General features: G+C 45.3%; 1 protein-coding gene across 2 annotated transcripts; it reads right to left on the reverse strand.

Moving 5' to 3' along the window:
* Window positions 1-212: 212 nt before the first annotated feature.
* On the reverse strand, window positions 213-11,284 carry LOC137248303 (uncharacterized). 2 transcript variants are annotated; one of them, XM_067779175.1, is made up of 2 exons: window positions 11,159-11,284; window positions 213-4,712 (listed from the first exon to the last, which is right to left on the reverse strand). In XM_067779175.1, the coding sequence occupies exon 2, from the start codon at window positions 4,247-4,249 to the stop codon at window positions 1,985-1,987; it is 2,265 nt and encodes a 754-aa protein (XP_067635276.1). In that variant the 5' UTR covers window positions 4,250-4,712; window positions 11,159-11,284; the 3' UTR covers window positions 213-1,984. The 2 variants fall into 2 exon arrangements, 1 of the variants encoding a protein (XP_067635276.1); XR_010952148.1 differs by lacking the exon at window positions 11,159-11,284 and having other exon boundaries at window positions 706-742; window positions 839-4,818.
* Window positions 11,285-12,545: the final 1,261 nt, after the last annotated feature.

Consider the following 12,545-nt stretch of genomic DNA (forward strand, 5'->3'; position numbering starts at 1 on the left):
GAACGTAGAATAATATGAAAAAAAATAATTTAATGAAAAATTTGAAAATTAGAAAATATTTAAGTTTTTTTTGGTCGGATGGAGGTCCCACTTCCCCCACCTAAATAAATACACAGTAAATTAGTGTTGATTTCGAACACACACACACACGCGGCTCTCAGGCTAAAATATCCACAACCTTGAATCCAGGAGAGAGAGAGAGAGAGAGAGATGTTCACTAAGTAGTATCGCTGATATTATAATCCAAGGACGACGGCTCTCCGCAGAGAGAGAGATAGAGTGCTAGCTAGCGGTGGCCGAGATGGTGGAGACGACGGTGGCTCTCGCTAAGGGGGGCTAACGGCGGTAGTAGTGACGGCGGTAGTTAGGATCACGCCCAGAGAGAGAGTACTGGATGACGGTGGCTCTCACCAAATAGCTATGACAACGGGTGGCTAGGCTTCGGGATGGGATGTCCAAGGATCGGGATGGCGATGATGATGGTGCCTACGGCGAAGTGTGTATATTAGTATGAGGCTAACTAACTACAATATATTGGCTCGGGTATTCGGCTATGGTAGTAGGGGAGTTTGTCCCGCCGCAGGCGTTGGGAAGTGTTCCCCTCTTACCTGAGCCGTATATCCGTGCATTACCCTTCCTCTGAATAATAGGGGGGGTGAGTCCCGTCTTACTCAGAGGAGATGATAGCAAAATATTAAGGTTGCCCAATAGGCCGGGGGGAAGTACCATCGGCAGAACCGACCTTGTAACTTTACCCCCCTCGACCCAAAGGGAGTCCCTGGAAAATGGGTAAGGCTGCCCAATAGGCCGGGGGGGAAGTACCATCGGCAGAACCGACCTTGTAACTTTACCCCCCTCGACCCAAAGGGAGTCCCTACAATGTATTTATATTGGCTCCAGCAGTCTACTAGAGTAGTGGGGAAATCCGCCCCGCCAATGGCGTTGGGACGGGTTTCCTTCCTACCCGAGAAGGCTGCTCGTGCATTACCTTTCCGATGAGTAATAAGGGGTGTGAATCCCGTCTTACTCACCGGAAATGTGGGTAAACCTGCGGGGTGTCCGATAAGCAGGGGGGGCGTACCATCGGTGGAACCGACCTTGTAACGCACCCTCCTAACCCAAAGGGCACCCCTTGTCGACCGCCAGTGGCGGCCGACACGCACTTCACTTACCTACGGCGAAGTGTGCCTGGTATATTCCGGCCAATCATTTTATTCATAAGTAACTATGAACACGTTGGGAATTATGCTCGCATTGTCGCGCACAGCGCGCCACGAATGAAAATTCCCAAGCATTGTGCGTTCACCATCGCTGGCTTGCTTTGTGCTTGCGCGATGGTTGTTGGGCCGGTATGTATGTATATATGTATGTCGGTACATACACTACTAGGGGTGGGCAGTAAATGGATAATATGATGTTAGGGGTGGGCGCAAAATAGGAAATAGATATTGTGGCGTAGCGTTTGCTACGTTACAGTCCCCCTCCTACTTCGGCGGACGAAAGGTTGTGGTATTCTAGGGTTTTTGCGCGGAGGCCTGAACTAACATGGGCAGAGCCCAGGTATGTTTTATCATCGGTTGAATCCGATGGCTCGGCCGACATGTGTGTATATGTGTTCGTTGATGTTTTATTATTATGATTGATTGATTTTTTTTCTTCTTCTTTTTTCAACAATAATGTGTACATTTCATTTGTGTTTAAATTTACATTGCAAGTAGAAATTCATTTTAAATTTACATTTCAAGATTAAGGTATATACATATGTACATTTTTATATTACATTTTAAATTTACATTTCAAAATTAAGGTATTTACATTTCATGTATAAAAAACTTATCCAACTAGCTCGGATCTTGCTTCTCCTCAGCCAGCGAATCGTACCATCTTGTAGTGTTATTTCAGCTTGATTATGGCGTGATCTTCGTCCACCCTACGCGCCGTGTTACACCCTTTTGTGATTTAGCCATAGTCCGGGCAAAGAAGTCTAGCCGTGGTTTCCATTAATAGTATCGTGTGGCTCTCGGTTTGGTGCATACGGTATAGTGTCACCAGCGGTTGGTTTGTCGCATACGATGGCGTTTAAATGGCCGGCTATTAATGGCGGGTTCCAGAATATCTTAGCGTCCAGTATTCGTGGCTTATTTGCGGGCCACGGTACTGCGTCGAATGGAGGCGGATCTTCGGGCATGGCATATTTTGTTCGTGCTTCTCTCGGCCCAACGAAGTTGCGGTTAAAATTTATTTCGGCGGTTGATTTGTGTTGGGTCGTATTTATGGCGAACGCTTTTTCTGGTAATTCCCGTTGCCAGTTCCGCTGGTCTTGTTTCGTACATTGTGCCATCCTTGTTTTGATAACGCGATTAACGCGTTCGGTAGGATTTTTGTGGGGGGCACACGGTTTGGTAAATCGGTGGGTGATGTTATGATCCTTCAGGATCGTTGCCGGAGCGTTAGTGACGAGTTTCTCACCATTGTTTCTGAGGAGGATGTCCGGGTAATAACTTTCTTTTAGTGTTGTGTTGTGTCTGTGTTCTGCCGCAGTGTTTGGCCCTTTTAGGTGTGTGGGTGCTTTTTGATGTGTTTCTATGAGCTCTAGGTGTTCTATCTTTCGCTCTTCGTTGAGGTGTTCTGCTTCTCTTATGTAATGCAGGGTTACGGATGCGTTTGCTTTGGTTGCACCGGCTGTGGCAAGGGGCTTTCCATCCAGTGAGACGGTAACGTTGCGCTTTGCCAAACAGTCCATACCCAGGATAACACTCTCGGCCAAATTAGGGATAACAGACACCAACGTACTGGCTGTTTGATCATTGTATTCGACCTTGACCGGGTAGGAGTGTGTGCTCACAATGCACGATTGGTCGGCGAGTTGCACGTTGTGACGATTGGATAACGGTGGAATCTTTCGTCGTTCCAGATGCCTTCTTACGGCTTCATTGATGTATGTCACTGTGGCCCCCGTGTCGATCAGGGCGCGGCACATCAATCCTTCGATGGACACCTGTATGTAAAAACGTCCGTCGTTCCCCATCCCTTTGGCTACGGATGATAATAGTGCGGGTGTTTTCGGATTATTTCGGTTCATTCCGTAGCATGCACAATCCCTGGAGAGCGTTCCGTCTCTGCCGCATCTAGAACAAAAAAGTCGTCTTTTGTTGTTGCAATGGGAGCGGCGGTGGCCGCGTTTCTTGCATCGCCAGCAGGTGTTTCTTGCATCGTAACGGTCAGTGAGTGTGGATAGGAAGTTTGTTATTTGATCATTCTGCTCCTCCAGCTCCTCGATTATTACTGTGCATAAGCTATGTGCTAACAGTCGGCTCTGTTTGGCTTCTTCGCTTCGCAGCAGTTCGTACTCGTCGGTGAGCTCCATAAGCTGCTCTATCGTTTGGAACTCGCCCCGCTTCACAAAAAGTCGATACTCCACCCGTAGTCCGTCATATATGCGTTCTAGATGATCTTCTTTGCACAAAGTCGGGTGGCGGCGAATCATCGTCTGGAGGGCGAGGATATAGTCCTTGGCATTTTCTCTGCTCGTCTGTTTTCTTTGGCGGATAGCGTCCTCTAGCTGGCTAATATGTCGCTTCGGCAAAAAGAATTTTCCGGCTTCGGAGCGAAAGTCAGCCCATGTGTGTAGTTGTTGTTTTCGCAGGCGGAACCATTGAAGGGCTTTGCCACGCAGTATCTCTGGAAGGGTTGGGAGGAGTTGATCTGGCTTAATCAGATAGCATTCTGCCAGTTCCTCAATCCTTTCCAGGAAGTCGTATAATGTGTCACCTCCAGCGTAATGTACATCCCAGCGGCGGACTGTATTCATGACCTCCGTGTTACTTATGCCGCTCTGCTCGCGCTGGGGGGATATTGTTTTGATTGTGACGGCCGGCGTGGTGTTTTGCGTAGATGTGACTGGCCGGGCCTCTTCGGCGGCGATCTCCATCTCTACCTCTCTCAAAATATTTTCTGTTGACTTACGCTTTCGTTGGTCTCGGACGTATGCGCTGAGTGTGCTGCGCAATTCGGCGACGGTATGTCCTTCGGTGTAGATTCGGTAGCGTTTGCATTCTTCGATTAGCCTCTCCTTCTTCAGCAGGTAAATCCAGCTTAGAGAGTCGACGTTGAGCGTGGTGGTGGTGGTTTCGCTTATCTTTGTGTCAATTGTTGGTTGTGTGTTCGGTGAACCCGTTCCTACAGTGTTGGTGCTCTCGGTGGTTTTGGCACAGTCGCCTGAGGAGACGGGTCCCTGCTCGGGCGCCATTTATGAGGTGGGTTTGGTCAAAGGCTGAGGTATGCCCAAGTCAATCCAGAGGCGGATGGAGGTCCCACTTCCCCCACCTAAATAAATACACAGTAAATTAGTGTTGATTTCGAACACACACACACACGCGGCTCTCAGGCTAAAATATCCACAACCTTGAATCCAGGAGAGAGAGAGAGAGAGAGAGATGTTCACTAAGTAGTATCGCTGATATTATAATCCAAGGACGACGGCTCTCCGCAGAGAGAGAGATAGAGTGCTAGCTAGCGGTGGCCGAGATGGTGGAGACGACGGTGGCTCTCGCTAAGGGGTGCTAACGGCGGTAGTAGTGACGGCGGTAGTTAGGATCACGCCCAGAGAGAGAGTACTGGATGACGGTGGCTCTCACCAAATAGCTATGACAACGGGTGGCTAGGCTTCGGGATGGGATGTCCAAGGATCGGGATGGCGATGATGATGGTGCCTACGGCGAAGTGTGTATATTAGTATGAGGCTAACTAACTACAATATATTGGCTCGGGTATTCGGATAGGGTAGTAGGGGAGTTTGTCCCGCCGCAGGCGTTGGGAAGTGTTCCCCTCTTACCTGAGCCGTATATCCGTGCATTACCCTTCCTCTGAGTAATAGGGGGGGTGAGTCCCTTCTTACTCAGAGGAGATGATAGCAAAATATTAAGGTTGCCCAATAGGCCGGGGGGAAGTACCATCGGCAGAACCGACCTTGTAACTTTACCCCCCTCGACCCAAAGGGAGTCCCTGGAATATGGGTAAGGCTGCCCAATAGGCCTGGGGGGAAGTACCATCGGAAGAACCGACCTTGTAACTTTACCCCCCTCGACCCAAAGGGAGTCCCTACAATGTATTTATATTGGCTCGAGCAGTCTACTAGAGTAGTGGGGAAATCCGCCCCGCCAATGGCGTTGGGACGGGTTTCCTTCCTACCCGAGAAGGCTGCTCGTGCATTACCTTTCCGATGAGTAATAAGGGGTGTGAATCCCGTCTTACTCACCGGAAATGTGGGTAAACCTGCGGGGTGTCCGATAAGCAGGGGGGGCGTACCATCGGTGGAACCGACCTTGTAACGCACCTTCCTAACCCAAAGGGCACCCCTTGTCGACCGCCAGTGGCGGCCGACACGCACTTCACTTACCTACGGCGAAGTGTGCCTGGTGTATTCCGGCCAATCATTTTATTCATAAGTAACTATGAACACGTTGGGAATTATGCTCGCATTGTCGCGCACAGCGCGCCACGAATGAAAATTCCCAAGCATTGTGCGTTCACCATCGCTGGCTTGCTTTGTGCTTGCGCGATGGTTGTTGGGCCGGTATGTATGTATATATGTATGTAGGTACATACACTACTAGGGGTGGGCAGTAAATGGAAAATATGATGTTAGGGGTGGGCGCAAAATAGGAAATAGGATATTGTGGCGTAGCGTTTGCTACGTTACACACCTATAAACATCCCTTTAATCCAGGGCCTTATAAGTTCGGCAGTATACTGCAGCTGAGCCGGAAAAATTCCATCCGGCCCGGTCGATTTATAGGGCTTGTAGGTCTGTAAAGCCTAATCTATCCTTTTATCATCTGTGATTTCGCTTATCAGCTGATCATTAGGTGACCCTCCGCTGACAATACTTGAAGACACGCCCGTACTTGCTGGGAAGTGCGTATCCATTAGCAAGTTTATGGTTTCAGCGCTGGAGTCCGTCCAGTGCCCATCCGACTTTTGGACGTAACTTAGCTGAGTTGGAGATTTCGATAGCACCTTCCTTAACCGGGAGGCCGCGGATGTGGATTCAATCCTGCCGCAGAAATCCCTGGATTGCTTTCCATTTCGGATTGCTTTTTTATATATATTTATTTTCGCTTTATAAGCAGCCCATGAGGATTCATGTCCATCATGCTTTGCTTTATTAAAGGCCGCCCTACATGACTTCATAAGCTTATCAAGATCGGACCAAACCTTTTTAGTCGGGCAAGCCCTATCTAAAGCATTCCTACATTTTTGAATGAAATTATTTACAAACACGTCTAGCTCCTCCTCGCTTTCTGGGGCTCGTACCTATTCAAATAGCTTTTTACCTATTATCTCCTTATAGTAGCCCCAGTTCGTTCTTCTAATATTTTGTATGTACTTAGGGCTTGCGTGCGCCTGTGATATAGAAAAACTTATATATATTCATGGTCAGAAAAGGAGTGCTCCTTTAGAGCTCTCCATGAAACGATCAGGTCACTGAAAGAGTCTGTGACCAGTGTTATGTCAAGCACCTCTTCGCGGTTCCTCGTAGTGAAAGTAGGGTCATTTCCCCTATTACATATACTTAGATTAGTGCCTAACATATAGTTAAATAAAGAGTAGGATGAAATTGTTTCATGGATTTGCCGCTCTCACCAAATCCCTGAAATTATCCGGTCGTAATGAGCCTTGGTGATCGTGCGCTAGGTAGAAGGAAGCAAGTTTAAAGCTCCTCCCTAGCACTCCGACGCCAACCGCTGTCAGATCCCCATCGCTATAATTGGGTAGAAGAAAAACATTAAGAGTAGACTTAGCCAATATACATGTGCGAGGCTTACCCTTTTCCTGAGCGCTATAAAGCTTATACGTTGGTGTCCGCAGGCCGCAGATCCTATTGCCAGCGATCCACGGCTCCTGGACTAGTACGATGTCTACCGCACCTGAAGACAGGTGCAGTAGGAGTGCAGCTGGTGCTGCTTTGCAGTGATGCATGTTTATTTGGAGGACCCGAATCACTGTTTGTTTGCGCTCTCCTCCGTGAGCGTCGCGTCCGAATCGCCATCCTCCAGAAGCTGACCCTCTGAGAGCCAAGCTTCCGCTCGAGCCTGACGAAGCGCAGCCACCAGCTTCTTCGCCCTCGTCTACCTCCATCTCGTCTTCACTGGGGGGGGGGGGGGGGGGGGGGGGGGAGTTCAGCCACCTCCGTACGAGACGCAAGGTTTACCAAGGCTTCAACGTCAGCCTTATAAACCTTAAGGCTTATATTTTTGAAACCGTAGCTTACCCTGAAATCCTGCCTTTTCAACGCTTCGACGCTTGCGCTGTCGAGCAGCAGAACCATCTGCATCGTGGCCCGTTCAGTCTTCTCCACGTTAACCACCTTCCAGTTTTGGGTCGGTAGGCCCGGGTTGTACTCCTGGAGTAGTTCTAGGATATCAGCGGGGTCCGTTGGCGTCAATGGAACCCAGGCTCTTGCCCTTGGTCGTGAGGGGATATCACACGCCTCCACTACCTTGAGGCGCGCGCCCGGATACACCTCCCCTATCAGCGAGACGGCGGCTTTGTAAGCTTCGCCGACCTGGCGTCGTCACACGCAATTAGTTCGATATTGCCCTGGAACCACCCCGCATCGGTATTAGAAGGCGGCGGACCTGGGATATCTCTTATGACCTTAACGACCACAGTAGCGAGCGCTGCCTCAATCCACTTCCACTGCTGTTTCGGGATCCTGCCATCTTCGCTGCTCTCGTCCATAACACCAATAATCTGCGATCCTTGGCTATTTCGGCGAAAGACCGAGTCCAGCCTCCCTGCGTCTTGGCCCTTTTCGGCGCCGTAGGGTTGGATTCATCCATAGACCGCTGGCGCTTCGAGGCTTCATCGCTCTCGACCCAGTCCAGCCTGAACTCCGGCAACATCTGCTTCGCCCAAGCAAGGTCACGCTGAGCCTTCGCCCAGTTCTCCGCGGAAAATTCCCCCTCCCTTATCGGCGAGGTGGCATCCCTACGCAGGATCCGGGCAGCCCAGCGCTTGTCCTGATGACTGGGCTTTTTGACTCCCTTGACCCTAGAGCCGGCCCCTTCCACACCCTGGAGCCCCCAGCAGCCAAACCGCCAGACGCTTAACGCCGAGTGGCAGCCGTGCTGGTGTCTACGAGATGGGCGGCAGCCGCCCCAAGGGCCTCCCGGTCGGTGGCCCCTCCCCGAGAGGTACCGGCCTTTGGAATACCCTGGCTGGATTTTCCCTCAGCCCTTTCCTGCCTAGATTGGCCCTTGGCCCTATAGCCGACTAGAATAAATATCACCAAGTTTAACGTTTTTATATTGGAAATTAAGGGAGAAATTGCCAAGAATCTTTTTTATCTGCGCGATCGGTTGTATGGAATATATATTATATATAGCTCCGATCGAAATGATTTTTACAGAAAATCTATGATATATTAGAATATATATCACCAAGTTTCACGTTTTTATATTGAAAACTAAGGGGGAAATGGCCAAAAATCTTTCTATCTGAACGATCGGTTGTATGGGATATATACCATATATAGCTCCGATCAAAGTGCTTTTTTCAGGATATCTTGGAAAAGTCTTGTTTAGTGGTTAGAGATTTCGATTATTATCAAACTGTTATCAAACACGTTTCGTGATTGATTATTGTGACTAGTCGAGTCGGTAACGTTTTACAAGACGTGCACCACCTAATTTTTATCAAAAATTATAAAGGTGGTATCAATCGACGCGCCTCTACTTCCGTTTTAAGAATCCAAAAAAGAAATCAAAAATTTTATTTCTGTCCAAAGTTATTCACAAAAAACCGTAAAATGACCCCGAAAGGGTCCGAAATATGGGACCCAATCCATAGTTTTTTTGCATAGAACACTCTTCTGCGTTGGCGGCCTTCGGTCGCGCTTATAAAAAATTACTCTTGGTGGGTCCGACACCGGTTTGAGGATCAAAATTAAATGTGCGCAGAACACCTTTCTGCATCAGTGTGTGTGTGTGTACAACAAATCTGGCAAAAAACAACAACCACATGAAAATTTTAACCGATTTTTTGCTTATATCTTTTGACAAAAATAAAAATTTAAATTTTCGAATTCTAAAAACGGAGCTCGAGGCGCGTCTTTTGATACCACCTTTGATAATTTTTGATAAAAATTAGGTTTTGCACCGTCTTGTAAAACGTTACCGTCGAGTCTCTAAGAAATATGACAATGAACTGAAAACTAAGTAAAAGAATGAAACTAATTTGTTCCAAACAAAAAGTAATACCTTTCAACTTTTTACAAAAAAGTTCTATGCAAGAATTCCGAAAGAGTTACTATTCGTTTGGAACGTCGATATTTAAGTCTTTCTCACACTGCTCAAAGCAGCTCAATGAGTTCAAGGAATTCCAGGACTATTGTGGCATAAAGCCGCTCAACTTGAAAACTTAGTATATTGGTACAAGAAATATTTTAACTGGAAGTAAGGCAGAAATACTTTTTGAAAGTGATAGCTTTATACATATATGTGGAACGATTGCTTTACATTTAAGACGCTTGACTTTTAGTCTGAGTTCAAAACTCACACTTACTGAATCTAGGCTTTGGTATGAAGTTTAAACTGTTAGGGAAAAAGTAAGCATCTGTAAAAATAGCATCAACACAATTGCTTAGTTTCATTTACACTTTACTGAGTTTGAAACAAGGCAAATTTTTTAAACGTTCCGTACACCTAAACGGCTAATTAAACTTCCTTAACCCTAACGCCATAGTCGTAATCATACCCATATCCATAACCATCTCCAATGTGATCGATTAATGGTGCCTTAACCTAAAAATCGTGAAAATTTCATAAAAATTAAGAAAACGCAAAAAATTACAAACATATTCCACAAAAAATAAGTCTCTTAGTGGTAATGTATCCAAAACAATGAATAAAATCTACAAAAAGTTATTAAATTCACCAACTCAAATATTTTTAGGTTATGGATATGACGAGAAACCAAAAACCAATTGGTTGGCTATGGTATGGTTATGGCACCATTAATCGATTACATCGATTTCCATAAAGTATGTTCGATCAGCTGTTTTATCTGGTTATGTTTATATGGTTATAAGTCACCCTTAATTGGCCCTTAACTGCGCTGTACATTTTATTTCATTGCAATCAAGCAATGGTTACATAATAGGTTCACAACGTTTGACTTATCCTAGAAATGTGAAAATGTAATACATACCTAAAGGTACACATTAGTTTCGGTAATAGTCTAGTTGAGGTGTCATACGACGCGTCTTGATATCAGTATTAAAAATCCGAAGGCAGAAAATAAAAATTTTAACTCGTTCAAAAGATATTAACGAAAAAACCGAAAAGAGACCCGCGGGTGCCTCCGAAACCGGGGGTGGGATCCATAGTATTTTTGCGCAGAACACCTTTCTGCGTTGGCGGCCTTCGGCCGCGCTTATAAGAAATAACCCTGGGCTACGCCATGCCAAGTACGGGTGTGTGGTATAACCGTGGCTACCGCCACGGTGATGCACAATTTTTTTTGTGGGTACAAACACCAACAACTAAATGAAAATCGCCAACTTCAACTGCAAATATCTCCGGACAGAGATAAAATTTTTCTTTTCTGCCTTCGGATTATTGTTCTCGAGATTAATACGCGTCTTTTGACACGTCGATATTTTTGGTAGCGTATTAGCAGTCGACCCCTCAACTAGACTTTTACCTTACACCCCTATTATGAACTCGTACAATACACGATAAACGCTTGCAATCTGTTCTACCGTATTATGAAATAAATTCTAGCGTGTGAAACTCGATCGTTAGCGTTTATCGTTTATCGTGGTATTGCCATACGCTAACTATCGCATACGCTGTTCAATTTTCTACGCTAGCTATCGCTGATAAATTTTTCCACGATACGTTGGGAACTATTTAAATAAAAGTAAATATACAATTATTACATAATCCAAAATAATCCAACTACAGCCTCATTCCCAACACTCTGTTGCAACACCCTGGGCAAGAAGCCTTAAAGTGGCACAAAACTTCAAAATATTTGGAATGGATGGCCTATTTTTACGGGCGCGCAAACTGCCTTCTATTTCTGTTAAGACATACCCTGACATCAATTTTGTTTATTAAACTTTTTTACTTTTAGTATGTCAAGTACTTACAGTGTAGAGTTCATTTCAAGAAGATTGGAATGATCTATCAATTTTCTTCTTTCTGTGGAATCTATGCAAGGTCCGTCAATTTGTTCATTTGAGTTTATATAAAAGGTAACAGAGGTTGCATAAAACATTTTATTATAACAGCTTTTAAAAACTTTTGCCACTTTTACGTACAAGACAAATGAATTGTTAGTATTTACGTTTTGTTTTGCTATCGGTTTCGTATAGATTCACAAAAATTTGTAAACAAAACTCTGCTGTCATTCACAATAGTACATCTATCGGGCGTGTGGAAATCGCAATATGAAAGCTGATTTTTTACGATACGCTAGGAAGCGTTTATCGCCTATCGTATGAAAATTCATAATAGGGGTGTTAGTTTCGTTTGTGAAGTTTGAATTAAAGCCAAGTGTCTCCTATTGTCGTTGTTGTTGCAGCAGTGCTTCGCCCCATCTAATAGGTGTGACCGATCACAAATTTTCATCAATAGTAGTGTCTCCTATTCGCTGTGTTTATTAAAATTTTATACATATATATAAACTAGCAGACCCGTCAGACGTTGTTCTGCCCTATATTTGGTCTATTTACATACATTTTAATAAGCTTTTCTCGTCTAGCTCTGCCCCCCTCACTTTTTCTTAATCCTTTTATTCACTCCTCCCTCTGTCTGTTCGCTTCATCTATATCTATCTTCGTCTCACTCTATATCTTTCTCAGTCCTCTTCTCCTTCCAACTTTGCTCTTCTCTCAAGTTCTTCCCATTCTTCTTCATCCCTTATTGCTAGGCAAATCGAATAGGACGTATGTAAATAGTTATGTGGGTATTATTAATTCATGTCTTTATTTCGGCTTCGCATGCATATTTATCAGTTTTGCCAGGTTGATGCGACTAAATCGAATATCACAAAAAAATTACTTTAAAGCTCTCAGCAACAGCTTCCATTTGATATCCCTATTACACACACATTCTAGAGGTATCCGGGTCCAGGTTTTGGCCCATATAATTTGAGACCCTAGTCACCCAGCGATATAAAAATTACTCTGTACTAAAGCACTCATCAGCCCGTCCCCAGGTTGAATTGTAACGAAGCTTTTTCCGTCCCGGCGCTTCTTCAATAAGTGCTAGGGGTATACTCGCCGTGTCCAAGGTTCGTTTACAATAGATTTTTAAATTTGGAACACCGTGCAAATCGTTTTCATATAAATTCACTTTATTTCTCTAATTCTATATATGTATGTACACTATAATTAAAATGAAAAATTTTACGTAATCAAAAGAAGAAATATTTGTTGTTTTCGTTTCACCACGCAGGTGGGCCAACGGTACTCGTGTCCCGTTATGACGCCTCGATGGTCGTTGCTTGTGTGTGTGTAAATGTGTTTTGTGACG

The sequence above is a fragment of the Eurosta solidaginis genome, chromosome 4 (genome assembly GCF_040869045.1).
Source record: "Eurosta solidaginis isolate ZX-2024a chromosome 4, ASM4086904v1, whole genome shotgun sequence".
NCBI classification, from domain to species: Eukaryota; Metazoa; Arthropoda; class Insecta; order Diptera; family Tephritidae; genus Eurosta; species Eurosta solidaginis.